This window comes from Schistocerca nitens, chromosome 6 (assembly GCF_023898315.1).
Source record: "Schistocerca nitens isolate TAMUIC-IGC-003100 chromosome 6, iqSchNite1.1, whole genome shotgun sequence".
Taxonomy (NCBI): Eukaryota; Metazoa; Arthropoda; class Insecta; order Orthoptera; family Acrididae; genus Schistocerca; species Schistocerca nitens.
The window spans coordinates 694969417-694985568 of NC_064619.1; the positions used below are offsets into that span (position 1 = coordinate 694969417).

General features: G+C 39.2%; 1 protein-coding gene across 1 annotated transcript in view; it reads right to left on the minus strand.

Moving 5' to 3' along the window:
* Positions 1 to 1472: 1472 nt before the first annotated feature.
* LOC126263099 (CCR4-NOT transcription complex subunit 11) overlaps positions 1473 to 16152 on the minus strand; it is a 107359-nt gene continuing 92679 nt past the window's right edge. Inside the window, exons 9-10 of the mRNA XM_049960108.1 lie at positions 4626 to 4791; positions 1473 to 1806 (exon numbers count right to left, since the gene is read on the minus strand). Of these exons, the coding sequence (XP_049816065.1) occupies positions 1660 to 1806; positions 4626 to 4791 (313 nt within the window). The 3' untranslated portion in view covers positions 1473 to 1659. The remainder of the gene's footprint in view (positions 1807 to 4625; positions 4792 to 16152) is intronic.

Below are 16152 nucleotides of genomic sequence, written 5' to 3' on the forward strand. Positions count from 1 at the left end.
GAGGAGGGAGACTGGGAGTGAGGTGGGGGAGAGGGGGTGGGGGGTGGGAGAGAGACAGAGAGAGAGAGAGAGAGAGAGAGAGAGAGAGAGAGAGAGAGAGAGACTTGGTGGAGATGTTCTGGAATGGACCTAGGGATTTGAGGAGAGACCGGAGACCCTGCTGGATTTCTGGAAGGGGGTCACTGTGGGCAAGCTTTTAGACGGACATTTCTCACAACTGGCGGAGCCTTTCCACCGGGTAATCCCTGCAGTTCCTAAACATAGTATTGGAGCCTTTGTCAGCAGGTAGTATTATAAGGTCTGGATAAGTTTTAGGTAGTGGAGGGTGGTTAGCTCTGCAGGTGGGAGATTGGTTTCTGTGTTGGGGGTTTGGCAAATGTTGGTGAGGAGGGTTCGAGGTTAGGAAATTCTGGAAAACAGTTTGGGGGTGGATCACTGATAGATGTTCAATATTGGTTTTGAACTGCATTTGTTTGTTAAGGTTAGTAGTTAATAAGTGTTTCCATTTCAGGGACAGGGTGAAGAAGAGAAGTTCTTTAAGAAGCCCAGCATGACTGAATTTATGAATACTGCAAAAGGCCCCTGCAAAGGACTGATACTTTTGTGGGACAGAGGTTTTTTGGAGGACATGTGGCCACTGTTGTCTCCAAGAGGTAAAGACTGAGTACAACAGCATCTGAGGTAAGCAGCAGTCTCTGGTGGGGTGGGTAGTAGGGCTACAGACAAGGTGCAGGTAACATAGAATAGGAAATCGGTAACTATAATGCCTCTGTGGTGTCAATGACTATGGGCGTAGGAGTTTTAAAAAAGGGTTGCTGTTTATCTGAGCAGCCAACATCAAATATACAGCTCAGAGGCTGGAAATGATGTAGAGTAATGGCAAAACTGAAGATTATTGTATAATACAATTGAAACAAATACCAAGGAAGATTGTTAGAGATGGGGAAGATCTGCCTGCCATGCTTCATAAACTGTGTTCAACAGTTTCCACACAAGCAGTGAAGTGTGCTTAATCACAAATCTAAACAAAGCCATAGCAGTTCCGATAATCAAAAACTGAGCGAAATCAAACTGAGCTCGAGATAATTACGACATTGTTAAGTGAATTTCAAAAAAAAGTCTTTTCCACTGAACTGATGCAAAAAAGTATTAGTCTTACATTATGTCTACCAATATATAAAATTTATACATTCAACTGAAATAAAATACAAGTCAAAATACAGATTTTTAAATTGTTTTACTACAGAAGGCTTCACTATAGTACCTCTTCTAACAGTAGCATTCACTGTTGAAGTGACAGGTACAGAGAAACAGTGGTTTGCAGAATATAAATGATGGTGTAATAGAGGGGCATGTGAAACATATCTATAAAGTTGGATTCTGACTAACTTCACTACAATTATAAGCCCAAACATGTTGTACAGTTATAAGGTAGCAAGCTAAAGCTGCAATCATCAAGAATAAAATCTCTATACACAGAAAGGTGTATATCAATTTATTAGCTTTTATATTTTGTAAAAAACGCACAAACACAGTCTGTAAAATGACAGTGTTGTAGGAGATGCAGAAAAAAGAATTCTGAACACATCTTCTTAACACGGCACAGCACACATAAAGTACTTTATATGAATACATATACACTAGGGGAACTACAACTTTTTAAGGTTCAGTCTTATTCTTGGTAGGTCCAGGCGTGACAACACCAGCTTCTCCAGATTCCAACTGTTTCAAGAGACGAAACAGTGCAGCAGCTTCTCTGATGCGGCTAAATTCAATACAGAAGGCCTGTACTTCAATAAACAATTCCTGAAAATAATTTAAAATTTTGTTATAATAATGAAGTTATAAATAAAATGACTGAGTAATCAATACAGCATACCATAAGAACACATTAAATTATGTCTTAATGTCAGAATCTGATAGTTAAGCTGGGACTCTACATGCATACACACATCACTAGCTGGCTTGCATTTTAAAACGCATAACTCAGACTATGAATAACTGGGTGTGATGACACATCAGAAAAGTTAAAAGCCACTTAACTTTCTGCTACAACTGCCCATCAGCTTTCACCACACCAACAGTGCCAGAAAGTGAAATTCACCAAGTTTCTCTGTGCAAGCAAGTTTTGCCTAACTATTCAGTCACATATTTTTGCATGACAAGAAACCCCCACTTTTGGAATTAGAGAAGTGAGTATCATGACAGAAATCTAGTGAGAAAACATTACAAAAAATGTGGGTATCAAGTGAATAAATGTTTCAGGTATGACAAACTTGCAAGTCTTCTAAATGCTACCATCCAGACAATTGTACATACATGAAATAAAATTATATGCTTCATAAAATGTCAAAAAGTACATAATTTCGAAAGTGGTGGCAATCTCATTCCAGCTTCCGAAAAATTATTTTTGCCACTGACTAAAATTCATTTATCATCATTTACAGTAATACAGTTTATTCCACAAGCTTTGTATGAGCTTCCAGAGAATAACTTTACTATGAAATTGTCAATATTTTGAAAGTACTTTGACTTCAAAATAATGGTGATAGACTTTTACTATTTTTTATTACTGCAATGAGTGCAAAACAAACATTAGATTTTAAGTTATTGTTGAATGTACATTTTCATGTATATAGAAGGGACCAATAAGTATTCAAATTTAATATTCCTCATTCGGAACAAAAGAAAAAGATTTGAAATTAGGAAAAATGGCCTTGGCATATGGAAACAGTAGGTGCTGGGGTATGCATATGGAAATGAGGCAGGTAGAAACCCAACTTTAGACTCCATGGCTAGACAGTACCTTTACACAATGTTTCAAAGGGAAATTATTTATATAGACATACTACTTTAATGTAAAAGTTTTGTTTTGTTTGGTGAAATTTAATTTCTAAAGATTTTTTCAGACTATTTCCCAATTTAAGTTCAATTAATCTGTTGTGTTTGATGTAAATAAAATAGGACATCAAGTTGCAACCAATAAAGAAAGCTATGCAGTTCACACCAGAATCATACAAAACACTGTGAGATACTGTAACATTTTTGGCTCAGACTATCTGGAAGAGTTAGTTAAGCAGTAGTTGAGAAACATGCTGAAATGAAATAAAATATTATAAAATGCCCATTATATTTAAAAATTTCTTCTTCATACAATGGCAACAGTGTATTGTCTATTAATTAACTACAATCATAGCCTGTTCACAAAGATTTGAAAAAGGGCTCACTAGTTCTTGATTGGTAGAAATCGGTCAACTTCAGCCCGCTCAAATTTTGTGCCCATTCATTACCAAACTCAGTTATCTAAGACAGACTTTTTAGTTACTGCAAAGTGATTGCTGTATTGTGTTATGTTGTGTCGCAAATTAATATGAACTGTTTCCCGGCCCTTCTTGGCCAGTGCCATATACTCTTCTGACTCCTCGGAGAAGTACTTTACGGACTGGAGTTAGAAAAATAATTAATAATGTCACTGAATGAAAGAGTTGTTCCAACCTCTCTCCCCACCAGTGAGATGAACAGCGAAGTATGTACACAGGAGGAAGTTTCAGCTCTGTGAAAAGACTTTAGAGGTTTTGCAGAGAGATCCTGGGAAATTACCATAAAATTCAATTAAAATTTTTCAGTTTGACAGTGCTTTAAAACTGCTTTCCCCTTTGTCTGAATTACTTTCACCCCTTTTAATGTCATGTGTCACGAATTCACATCATACCAAAGCAACTCTAATAAACAGAAGGTTAATTGCTTTCGAGCACCAGTGACAGTAAGTGCAGATTCTACATGAAGCTACCGATGCCTCTGACATGTGCTGCCACTTATTGAGTGTTTTTGATACTTCTAGAGCAGCTTGCTGTTCATGCTTTTGTTCACCCCCCCCCCTCACACACACACACACACACACACACACACACACACACACACACACACACACTGACTGGAGAGCTACAGCTAGATATAGAGGTAAGGTAAATTCAGTTCTGAAAATTATTTGTTTGTTCTATAGTATCTGTAAAGTGATGTATATCACATTTTGATGTTATAAACAAACTGCATATGCAAGTGAATTTGAAAATACTGTTTGAGAAAAATACACCAGTAAGTGGCACATGGTACAAGGAACATATTACAAAGACTGTAGATGACTGCTACTCTGTGTGTTATAGCACACTCCCAAAAATATTGGATTTATTTTTTTTCCAGTTGTACATGTATGGCTGAACAAGTGTTACCAAAATATGCAGCAACTTTAAAAGCATTGGGTCAGCTGCTGCCCCCCCCCCCCCCCCCCCCGCCTTCTTTTTTAAAAGAAGAAAAAGTGGTATCTATACCCATCTTTTACTAAGTGTACATTCTAAGACTGAAAGAATTGCTCTTGACACTAAAGTACGTTTACAAAAACAATATTTGATCATTGCAGTATGTGAAACATGTTAGATTAGAGCAACCAGTAAGAAAATTATTAGGCTCCTCCCACATTACATTACAAGTCATAGGTAGGATTCTCTCTTCTGTTGCAGTCTATTGAGTGGCAACTACTGTATTACAATGGGGAGAGTTTAAAATTAAAATTCAGAAATACGTTTGAAATAAATACATCTTTAATTAGCTGTACTTTAGATACTGACCTGCACATTAATGATTTTATTCCTTATTAGTGACTGTAAAAATACACAAACAAGGCGGACCAGACGATTTTGCATGTAACGATCTTTAATGGTTTCACATGTTGATATGCAGTTTGAGATGTACAGATGTACGAATTCTGTTGGAAGATCAACAGTGGTTGTCAACCTATGGATACAAACGAAATCATTATACTTCACAGCAAACAATGTTAGCACATTTTACAAAGATAATAAACAATACTATATTTCAGTTCAATGCAGATCTGCTTGTATTTACTTATATAACTGTAAACATTATTTTGCCTTTCTTTCCTCAGGGATGATCTTTCTTGAGGAATAAAATGCTCTCCTTTTATAAAAGGTCAGAGAAAAATTGCTGCTATTCCAAACAAATGTTACATAATTTGCTAGATCATTATGAAAGACATGATAAACATATATGATTGTGGCTAAATTATGCAGTAGGTCATAGTACAAGAGTGCACTGTTACTAGTGACGATAAGAATTATTCAAATTATTAACAACACATTCCTCCACCATCCTTGATGTCCAGTATAAACTTTTCCACTTTGTTCTTAATGGCACTTCTCATTCCCTTCCCATTTCTCTTCCTTTTAATCTATCAACACCTCTCACTTGGTCTGGGCTTCATCTGGCACAGCGCTTACCACTTTATCACCTTTGACCTCCTATTCTATCTAATTCCTCCCTCTTCATGTTTGTCTTTCCTCATTCTCTGTCCTTAGAGTTTAGGTGACCTGCTTTTCCTTCCAAAATTTCCAAAACCTACTGCTCTTTCCTCCCTGAGGAAGGAACTAGTAGTTCCTAAATCTACGCATAGCTTTTTAATTTGTGTGTCAGCAGTACTGGAATTTCACCTTCAGAATGTAAATACAGTAATAGCCACAGTGGCCACCCATTCTGTCTACTCAAAATTCTGAAATAATTTCTTCTTGCAGCCTAATCATTCAAACACTCTTAGGACATCAGAAAGATCTTTCAGATAAATCTTTACATATATTTTTGTTTTGTCTCTTTGTATTGACTAATTATTATAGTGCAGATAACTAGTTTTTAAAGACATGTTTGTATCTTTGTAACATTTACAACCAGTACTGCTTATCAAATCACAGTAACAATAATGTTCACTGCTTCATTAATTTTACCAAGTTAATTAGTATTTTAATTCATTTTATACGCAACTGACAATTACCTACGTGAACATGATAATATGGTTAAAAGATAAGGTAATATGGTTGGCCACATTGTATGCATGCAAGTACGAAGTAATTCCACGTAAGAAGTAATTCAGTGGACTTCAGTGGAGAAAAAATGGCTAGTTTCTGTAAGATAGTTATGTTTGAAAGAAGTGCAGATATTCATCAGCTTTCAGAAATAAATGAACATAAAAAATGACAAAGAGTGCCAATGTTGAGAGAACCAACTTTTCAGTATTTCGTATTTATTGTTTAGTCATTCAAGTTTGGTGACGCAAACAGTCTTCTTTTTATACTCATTTATACCCTAATATTACAATATTGGTATACTATGATCTTGTGTGGCAAGAAATCTGGAAAGTATTTATTACAGAAATAAATATAGTTTTACCTTGAGTTGTTCTAAACAGAACACAGGAGGCCATCAACCTGTTATCACATTTACATTGAAGTTTTAGAACAGTCTTATTATATTATGAAAAACTGGTCTTCTCCTATTATTTATAATGGTGATAAAACAAACTTTTAATTTTTCATTGAAAGATTAAAGATTACATGGCTGAATTGAGTTTCATGTAAGTAAAAATTCACCCCTAAGAGACAAAAGCTGAACACATAGTAAGTGTAATGTCAACACACAATGAAATAGAGTTGATTTACGATAAATACATCTATAGTCAAGATGACTGTGGAGAAACAAATGAAAGTTTGTATCATTCAGGGTACATTCGGGGTTTATCATACTGTATATTATACTAGCTTTTTATTTGCAGCTTCACCCACGTCCATGTGTGCCACATATATTACAAACATATGCATCAGAGTCTCTGCTGTTTTGCACCATACAAATCCAGAGAGGATACTAATTTTATCTGTGATATTCAGACATATGGCATGATCATCGATCCCAAAACAAGTTGACAAATTTACTGGCTTACTGCAGCGCTCATTCTCATGACTGGGTTGACATACTGAACAACACAAATAAGAGACAAATTGCACTTTTCACCCTCGCACTAAGGGGAGCTAATGAATTCTTACTGTCACAGTAATTTTTTTACAGGTTGCATGTGAAATGTGTGCCCACTTTGGTTGAAATTGCTTCAGGCATACAGAGATGAGCTGATATTTCACTGCACTGTTACTGCACCCCCACCCCCTTCCCCTCCACATACACACTTCTCAATCCTACCCCTAGGAGTGGCAGTTAGGGGTATGTTACCCACAAAGTATTTTCATACAATTAATGATCACATACATACAAAACTTTTTTGAAATTGCTCCAGACATTCCTGAGTTATGCTTCTATGTTATCCTGTTTTCACACCCATACCCACTCCTATGGACGGTAGATAGTTCTTACACAGTGCTTCTTTCCAGATAGTAAATGATCTGTTTACCAACTCTGGCTGGAGATTATGGAATGTACATGCATATATTTTTATTATACACAAACTGTTTACCCATGGCTTCACCCACATATGCATATGTCTCATTACATTGCGGTACACAGACGTCACATTACATAGCAGTAGACATACGTTACGTTACACTGGACACATACACCAGTATGTCTAAATCTCTGCTGTTTTACATCACACAACTTGAAAGAGGATATTAAATATATCTATGGTACCCAGCTGTTTCGCATGATCTCTGGACCCAAAACATATTGATAAAAATAATGACTCGCTCTGGTGCTTGTTCTTGCAATCTGGTTGACATACTGAATAGCATAGATAAAGAGGCAATTGCACTTCATACTTTTAATGTATATCAAGTCAGTTAATCCATGATGTAAATGGATGCTACAATTTAATCAAAATAATCCACAACAATTTAAATATCTTCCCTAAGCCACCTTCCCACTTCTATCCCTCTCTCCCTTCTTCCACTTGCTTCATCATGCCCCATACCTCTTCCATCTGTCTCCTCACAACCTGTCCCTCTTCCACCTGCCTCCTCATAGCCCCTCCCTCTTCCACCTGCATCCTCACAACCAATCCCTCTTCCATCTGCCTCCTAACCTACACCTATTCCGCCGGCCACCTCACACCCTTTCCATTTTCGACCTGCCCTCTCATCTTCTGTCTGCCTTCTACACTTCCCCGTACTCCCCTATCAGTCTATCTCCCCCCCCCCTCCCGCTCTCTCTGTCCAACTCCTAAGTAACCTCATTTTTAACTACCCATCTACCCGAATGGGAGGTATGTAGTTCTTACCCCCAGAGTGCTTCTTTCCACACAATATATGATATGTGTACCAAGTTTGGTTGCAATCAATCCAGTGCTTTAGGAAGAGATGTGGAGCATATGTATATACATCCATTTTTATATCACACAAGCAAAACTGACAATGCTATGCAATTATGGGAACTGGATATATATCCTGATATGTAGTATCCTTGGGAACTGTGCCAGGGCACAAATTTTGCTCCTCATTGCCACTTCGCCAACTTCGAAGGTATATAATTTGATATTACAATAAAGCATATAGAATATGAACGAAAAAGATGTTGAAAAGTTTATGATCCAATTTACCTCGAATTTTTACAAGATATTTTTACAAGGTACTCTAATAAACATTCAGACAGACATCGGCTACACTCCTTTAAACAGTGCTATGCAGGTTTTCTGTTGAAACTGACTGCGAGAAAAAAAAATGCTGTGCTGTGAAAATGTGCAGTTTTGTTTTCATTCTTGCAGCCAGTTTTAACTACAACAGTAGGGCTTTTAGACCATTAGACAAATTGTTTCTTCCAAATATACTGTTTCTCTGTACATATAATTTTAAACAAAAATAGTGTACACAACATGTGCTGTTTTGTTTTCTTCTTCACAGTCTGTTTTAACAGAAAACCTGTATATTAGGAAATTTGTGTTCACAGCTCACTGGTTTATGCTTAGAATATTACTACACAATCTGAACCATCTGGAACTTTATAATGTTACCCATTTGAATATTATGTGAAATTATGTCACTGAAGCTACTATCCTCACAGATCCAGCAGCTGGAGACGCCCATCTCATACCCCATACACCAATTATCCCAATCAATTTAACCCTTTGGTTTAAGCTTTCGTAGTTAAAACAGACTGCAAGAAAGAAAACAAAACCACATATTTTCTTTCTCACTGTCGGTTTTAAAGGAAGACCTATATAGGGTTGTTTAAAAAAATATAGTGCCTATGTCCATCCACATGTTTATTAGATATATCTACAAAAATAAACAATTTTTGAAAATATAACCCAATTGGATAGATAAAAAAAATCTACTCACCAAGTGGTGACAAGAGAATGCACATTTAAGAGGTATAATGTATGCATGCTTTTGGCTCCTTCTTGTGGCAGAAGGGTTGAAGGGGAAAGAAATGAGGTGAAGGAAAAACACTGGTGAGGTTTAGAAAAACGAGTAGTGTTTGAAAAAGTCATCCAGAACCCCAGGTCAGGGGAGGCTCACCGGACGGGATGAAAAGGAAAGACAGATTGTTGGGCACTGCACTGGATGAGAGCTGAAAATCTGAGAGCTTAAAGGTGGAAGATAGGGTTATATGAAAGACAGAGGTTACAGCTAAGACATCCTGCATGATGTGACACGAGATAGGAGGGGGATGGTGAAAAACAGACACGTCAGAAAATGAAAGATGTAGATAAATAAAACAGAGTGAAGAAAGGAATAGTTACTGTGAAGAAACTGCAGAGTTCTGAAAAACTGAAGCTGGTGTCTGGAGAAAGAATCCAGGTGAAAACAGGCACTGAGATCATGACTGTCATGTTGTAATGCAAGTTCTGCAACAGGATTTTGTGTGTTGCCAGTATACCCCCTGGTCTATGCACATTCATTCTAACTGACAACTTGGTGGTAATTATTCTGGTGTAAAAGGCTGAACAGTGTTTACATAACAGCTGGTATATGACATGTTTCATTTCACATGTGGTTCTCCCTTTTATAATATATGTTTTGACAGGTACAGGGCTGGTATAGGTGGGTAGGCGAGAGCAAAGGGCAAGTCTTGTAGTGGGGACAGTCACAGGGGTAGGAGCCATAGTGTACAGAGATGAGTGCAGAAGGAGCACAGGGTCTGACAAGGATATAACAGAGATTGAGAAGCAACGAAAAGCTGTTCTAGGTGTGGTGGGCAAAATTTTGGACAGAATTAACCTTATTTTGGCGCATGATTTTAAGAAGTCATGGTCTCATCGAAGTAGCTAATTGATACATTCAAGACCAGAATAATACTGAATGACAAGTGGTGTTCTCCTGAGTGATTTTGGAGGGATCAACAGTACCAGCATTGCATGTGATGGCCTGGGAAATCTGCTTTTGAACTAGGGTGATGGAACAATTATGTCAAGTGAAAGCTGAGGTGAGAATGGTGGTGTATTGCTATAGAGTGTCTGCATCTGAACAAATAAGTTTGCCTCAAATGTCAAGGCTGTATGGGAGGGAACATTTGAAATGGAAGGGATGGCAACTGTCTAAATGTAAGAACTGTTGTTTGTTAGTAGGTTCAATGTGAACACCAGTGTGTTGCCAGCGTTCAGTGAGGATGAGATCAACATAAAAAAGTTGCATGTGATTTCGAATAGAATCATGTGAAATGTAATTGGGATAATGTCTTTAGAGATTCCAGAAATTGTAGCCGCTCAGCCTCAACGTGAGTCCATATGGCAAAGATGTCATCAATACATCGAATCCAACCCAGAGGCTTAAGGCTTATGGATCCCAGGAAAGTCCCCTCCAAGTGACCCAAGAGAAGGTTGGCATAGGAAGGAGCCACCCTGATTCCCATGACTTCTTAACTGTTTGCATGTCTGCCCCTCAAAGGTGAAGTAGTTGTTGGTAGGCATAAAGTTCATTAAGGTGAGCAGGAAGGAAGTCATAGGTTTGAAATCAGGTTGGCGCTGATTGGGGAAATGTTCCACAGCAGACAGACCATGTAAATCGGCGAGGTCGGTATAGAGGGAGGTGGCACCACTGGTGACAAGCAAGGTATGTGGTGGGAGTTGGAGGAGGACAGATTTCAGACATCTAGGAAATGGTTGGTGTCTTTAACATAGCAGGGAAGTCTTTGTACTATGGGTTGTAGGTGTTGATCAACTAAGGTAGATATACATTCACTGGGGGCTTTGAAGCCAGCAACTATGGGATGGCTAGGATGATTGGGTTTGTGGATCTTAGAAAGACAGTAAAAAGTGGAGATTCATGGTCTGGATGGGGTAAGAAGTGCTATGGATTGAGTTGTTAGTCCATATGAGGGGCCTGAGGTTGTAAGGAGGGACTGCAGGTGAATTTGAATCACAGGAATAGGTTCTTGATGGTAGATGCTGTACGTAGAGGTGTCCGACAGCTGGCATAGACCTTCCCTAACATACTCCTGGCAGTCAAGTATCACAGTAGTAGCTCCATTGTCTGCTGGGAGGATAATGATGGGGTTATCAGCTTTTAGGAAATGAAGAGTCTCAAGTTCTGCAGAGGACAGGTCAGCATCACTTTGCGGGGAACTGGGGAAGAGTTGCGAAGCAATGATGGATATGAGGAATTCTTGGAAGGTTTGTAGGGGATGATTTTGAGGTAGTGGAGGTGGATCAAGTTGGAATCTCTAAATACATTCTCCCAATTAAATTTCACATGGTCCTATTCCAAATTCCATGCTTCTTTCCTTGATGCCGATATCATCCTCACCACACTGCTGTTCACACTAAACCTACTAACAAACAACAGTACTTACATTTTAACAGTTGCCATTCTTTCCATGTCAAATGCTCCTTCCCAAGCAGTCTTGGTATTTGAAGCAAACATAGTTCTTCAGATGCAGACTCTTTACAGCAATACTCCACCATTCTCACTTCAGCCTTCATTGGACATAATTACCTCACCAGCCTAGTTCAGAAGCAGATTTAATGGGCTATCACACCCAATTCTGGTACTGTTGATCCCTCCACAAAACAACTCAGGAGTACACTGCTTGTCGTTCAGTATTATTCTGGTCTTGAATGTATTGATCATGCACTCCGATAAGGCCATGACTTCCTAAAAGTGTGCTCTGAAATGAGGTTCATTCTGCCTGAGATTTTGTCCACCACAACTAGAATAGCTTTTTATCACCCTCCCATTCTCTGCAACATCATTGTCAAACTCTATGCTCCTTCTGCACCCATCTCCCTACCCTATGGTTCCTACCCCTGTTATTGTCCCCACTGCAAAACTTGCCCTATGCACCCTCCTACTCACCTATACCAGCCCTGCACATGGCAAAACATATACTATCAAAGGGAGAGCCACATGTAAAACAAGTCATACACCATCTGTTACATAAGCACTGTTTTGCCTTTTGTGTCGGCATGACCAAGCTGTCAGTTAGGATGAATGGACACAGACACAGGGTGTATACTGGCAAGACACAATATCCTGTTGCAGAGTAAGCGCTACATCACAGTCATGACCTCAGTGCCTGTTTTCACCACATTTGCCATCCAAATTCTTCCCCTAGACACCAGTTTCAGTTTCTCAGAACTCCGCAGGTGGGAACTGGCGCTGCAACATGTCTTTGGTTCTTGCCACACACCTGACCTGAATTTACATTAGTTTCATCAGTCCAAGCATTTCTTCACGGAAACTATTCCTTTCTTCACTCCATTTCATTTTTCTACATCAGTCATTTTCCGGTTGCCTGTTTTTCACTGTACCCGTCCTCCCACTTCTGTCACATACAATTCACTTAGATCTTCACTCTTATTAACTCATGCGTGATGTGATAGCAGTGATCTCGGTCTTGCATATTAACCTATCTTACACCTTTAAGCTCTCAGATTTTCAAATCTCATCCGGCACAGTCCCCAACAATCAGTCTTTCCTTCTCATCCCGTCCAGTAAGTCTCCCCTGGCCTGGGGTTCTGGGTGACTTTTCCGAACACTACCCCTTTTCCTAAACCTCACTAGTCCTTTTCCTTGACCCCTCTTCCTTCCCTTTCAACATTTCTGTCAGAAGAAGGAGCCACTGGCTCCAAAACTTGCATACATTATACCTTTTATATGTCTGTCAAATGTTAATTACAGTATTATGGAGGAATCCGAAGTAATTCTGTCAATAACTTTTCAAGATTTTTGGAAACAATGTTTCCCTTTTATATTAGTATAGATACAGATACACTGCGCTATGTATGTAGCATTATACCATTACTGACCCCACACAAACTAAGCAATACAGGCTTTGTGAAACTACAGCGGGAGAGCATGCAGCTAGTGCCCCCAACTAATACTTTTGAGAAAGTAAAGGAAAAAAGAACAGACATCCACTACACTGATAAAAAATTCTTAGATTGGGTACAAAAAGACAAGCGAGCATAAACGTCACTTATCATGATATTAAAAGAATTCTATGCTAGACATAGGACAGGGAAAATATCTTATTCTAACTAACAGGCAGACACAAAAATAATTTCATCACACTCTACATCAATATACAATACATGTAATGGCATGTTTTTTGTGTCTTAATCCATCGCTTGCAATGCAGAACAAATGTTATTAAAAGGAAACTTCACTCACAGGAGACGGAATTGCTGGCCTGTATTACCTTCAGAAGGTGAAACTGCAGTACTGTTGATAGACACATATCAACACACATGCACTATCCTAACTTTTGGAACTAACAGATCCTTGCTTGGTCAAGTCCCTCCCATCCTGGGTTCTGAATGCCTTGCCCTTCTTTTTTGAACTCCTGCAACCTATTGCTCTCTGCTCCCTGAGGGAAGGAACCATTAGTTCTGAAAGCAAGGAGAATATATGTACTTTCAAGTGTGCCCTTTGCCAGTATTGCAATTATGCCTCCTAGAGGCAAATATTGACCAGCAATTCTGTTTCATAGTTCCATAACAAATCTTATGAGTCTACTACCACCATGGGAGCAGCAGGAACATGCAACAACCTTTATCTACTACAACGTCTACAAAGAGCAATAGAAAAAAAATATATTAATACATACAACATGACCTTTATACATGTAGTCATATACCACCATAAAAACTTGAACACAGTATCTTGACTTTGGTATTTAATGTGTGTGATTTTGAGCTTTCCCTGTATCATCTGATGATGCCACCTGGCTGAATACTCAAGTAGGTTTCACATTTGATGTATTATGGAAAAATGACTGTTTGAAAAAAGAAGTTGTGTATGACACTTTAATTCTGAATTCCCTAAGGTGAATGAAAAAAACATTAAGTGCCACAAAATATCAAGCACTGACTATGGAAAGGGCCACCTCCATAGCTGAGACGTCAACATGTCTACCTGGGATGTGGGGCACCCAGGTTTGATTACCGGTACTGCCAGGTATTTTTCTTTTGTGAAAGGACTGGAATGGGTTGCATTCAGCCTTGTGAGACCAACTGTTTGTATAGGGTAGTGCATCTGATGAAAACCATCTTTGCCGAATGGTGCGCTAATTATTAGGATGGCCACAGTGCGAAACACGACGCTGGTCGATCCGGGACGCCAACCAGAAGTTATGCCAACTTCAGTGGGAGATACTCGAGCATACGTCCTATGCGATTAGGGCACCTTTGGTCCCTTAAAAAATGCCTTGAAGAGTTGACATTTCCTGTTAGACGACGATGTGCACAGGAAATTATGGACTTCTTCACACGGCAAGACACAGTGATTTACGAAAAGGGTGTCCTCAACCTGGTGCATCAGTGGGATGATTGCCTCAATGCTCATGGAGATTTTACCTGACTGGCGTACAGATTTTGGACTACACAGCCACTGAACTGAAACTTTTTGATCGCCCCCTATATATTTGTCGCAGCCTTCTCCTTCAATAGAATATGTAAACTATAGCTCCATGTACTGGCCCTAACGGACCATTCAGTAGCTTCTGGCCACCATATCATCTGCCAACGGTGTCATTCAGATGCAGTTGGCGAATGAGTTCAGCACACTGGTCTCATGGCCAGTTAACTCTCAGAACTTGGAGCTGCTACTTCTCACTCAAGTAGCTCCTCAATTGGCATCAATAAACTGAGCACACCCTATCCAATCCTCCCACCTAGAAAAGTCTCTGGCAATATTGTGAACTGAATCTGGGTCCTCTACATAGCAGTCAGACATGATGATTACTCAGCTACAGAGGAAGACATAGTATGTAAAGCATATACCAAACTTAGATGTTGTGCACTAGACATGTGGAATACACAGAAAATTTTCTCGACAATTTCTTACTGCCAAACACTGAAACTAATAAAAGGATGAAAGGTGACAACTAACAATATAGTTGAAGCTTTGAGTGATCGATAAGCAGATAAACAGGACTGAGAATGTTGCTAAGATTTCGGATGAATCTTCCTTCACACACACACACACACACACACACACACACACACACACACACACACCTATGTGGCTACATTGTCTTGACTGGCTATGTTGTATTGCAATGTAGTTTAATTGGGTAAGGTGCTGCATTGGTGAGAGTGGGCGAGGGGAGAAAGGAGTTGGGGAGCAGGAGCAGGTGTTGGAGGGAAGGGTTGCTGACAGCTGGTGCCGTCATTCCGGTGGACAGCTAGTTGGTGGTCATGTCTATAGAAATTGCTTGCAAAAGTTACAGCAGAGCTGATATGTAATATAACTGGTTCCAAGGTGACCTTGCCTTCGAGGATAGGCTATGACTGTGACAGGACTGGAAAAGGATGTGCTTGGCATGTGCATAGGACAGGTCATGCAATTGCATCTTCCACAGGATATGATTCATGTGGTAATGTGCTGGAAGAAGATGTAGCATTAGGATGGTTCAGGACATTTTGTAGACAGGGTGAGCAGTGGAGTATCACTAGAAGTTTTGGGAAGGACTGTAGGTAGTATGTTCTTCATTTATGGAGAAGGTGATAAGTAGTTGATGCTCTGGTGAATGATATAGTAAAGCTGTTTCAATCTGGGGTGATACTGGATAATGTGGACACTGCTCCTTTTCAGTTGGTTCATGGGAGAGGTTGGAGGATTAAAACCACATGTGAATATGCCATGGTAAATCTGTTGGTAAAATAGTTTTTGAGAATAAGGGCTTTCTGTGAAGGCCTTAGTAAGATTTCCTGCATAATGGACAAAGGGTTGCTCATCACTGCTGATGTGCTATCAATGAGTGTCTTAACTGTATGGTAGTGGCTTTCTAATGTGGAATGGATGGTAGCCTTCAAAAAGGGGGAACTGTTTATAGTCAGTTAATATGGGCAGTGGTTTTTATGGAGACATAGGAGATGTGGAGAATAATGTCCAGGAAGGTAGATTGGAGACAAGGTGTAGACGAATG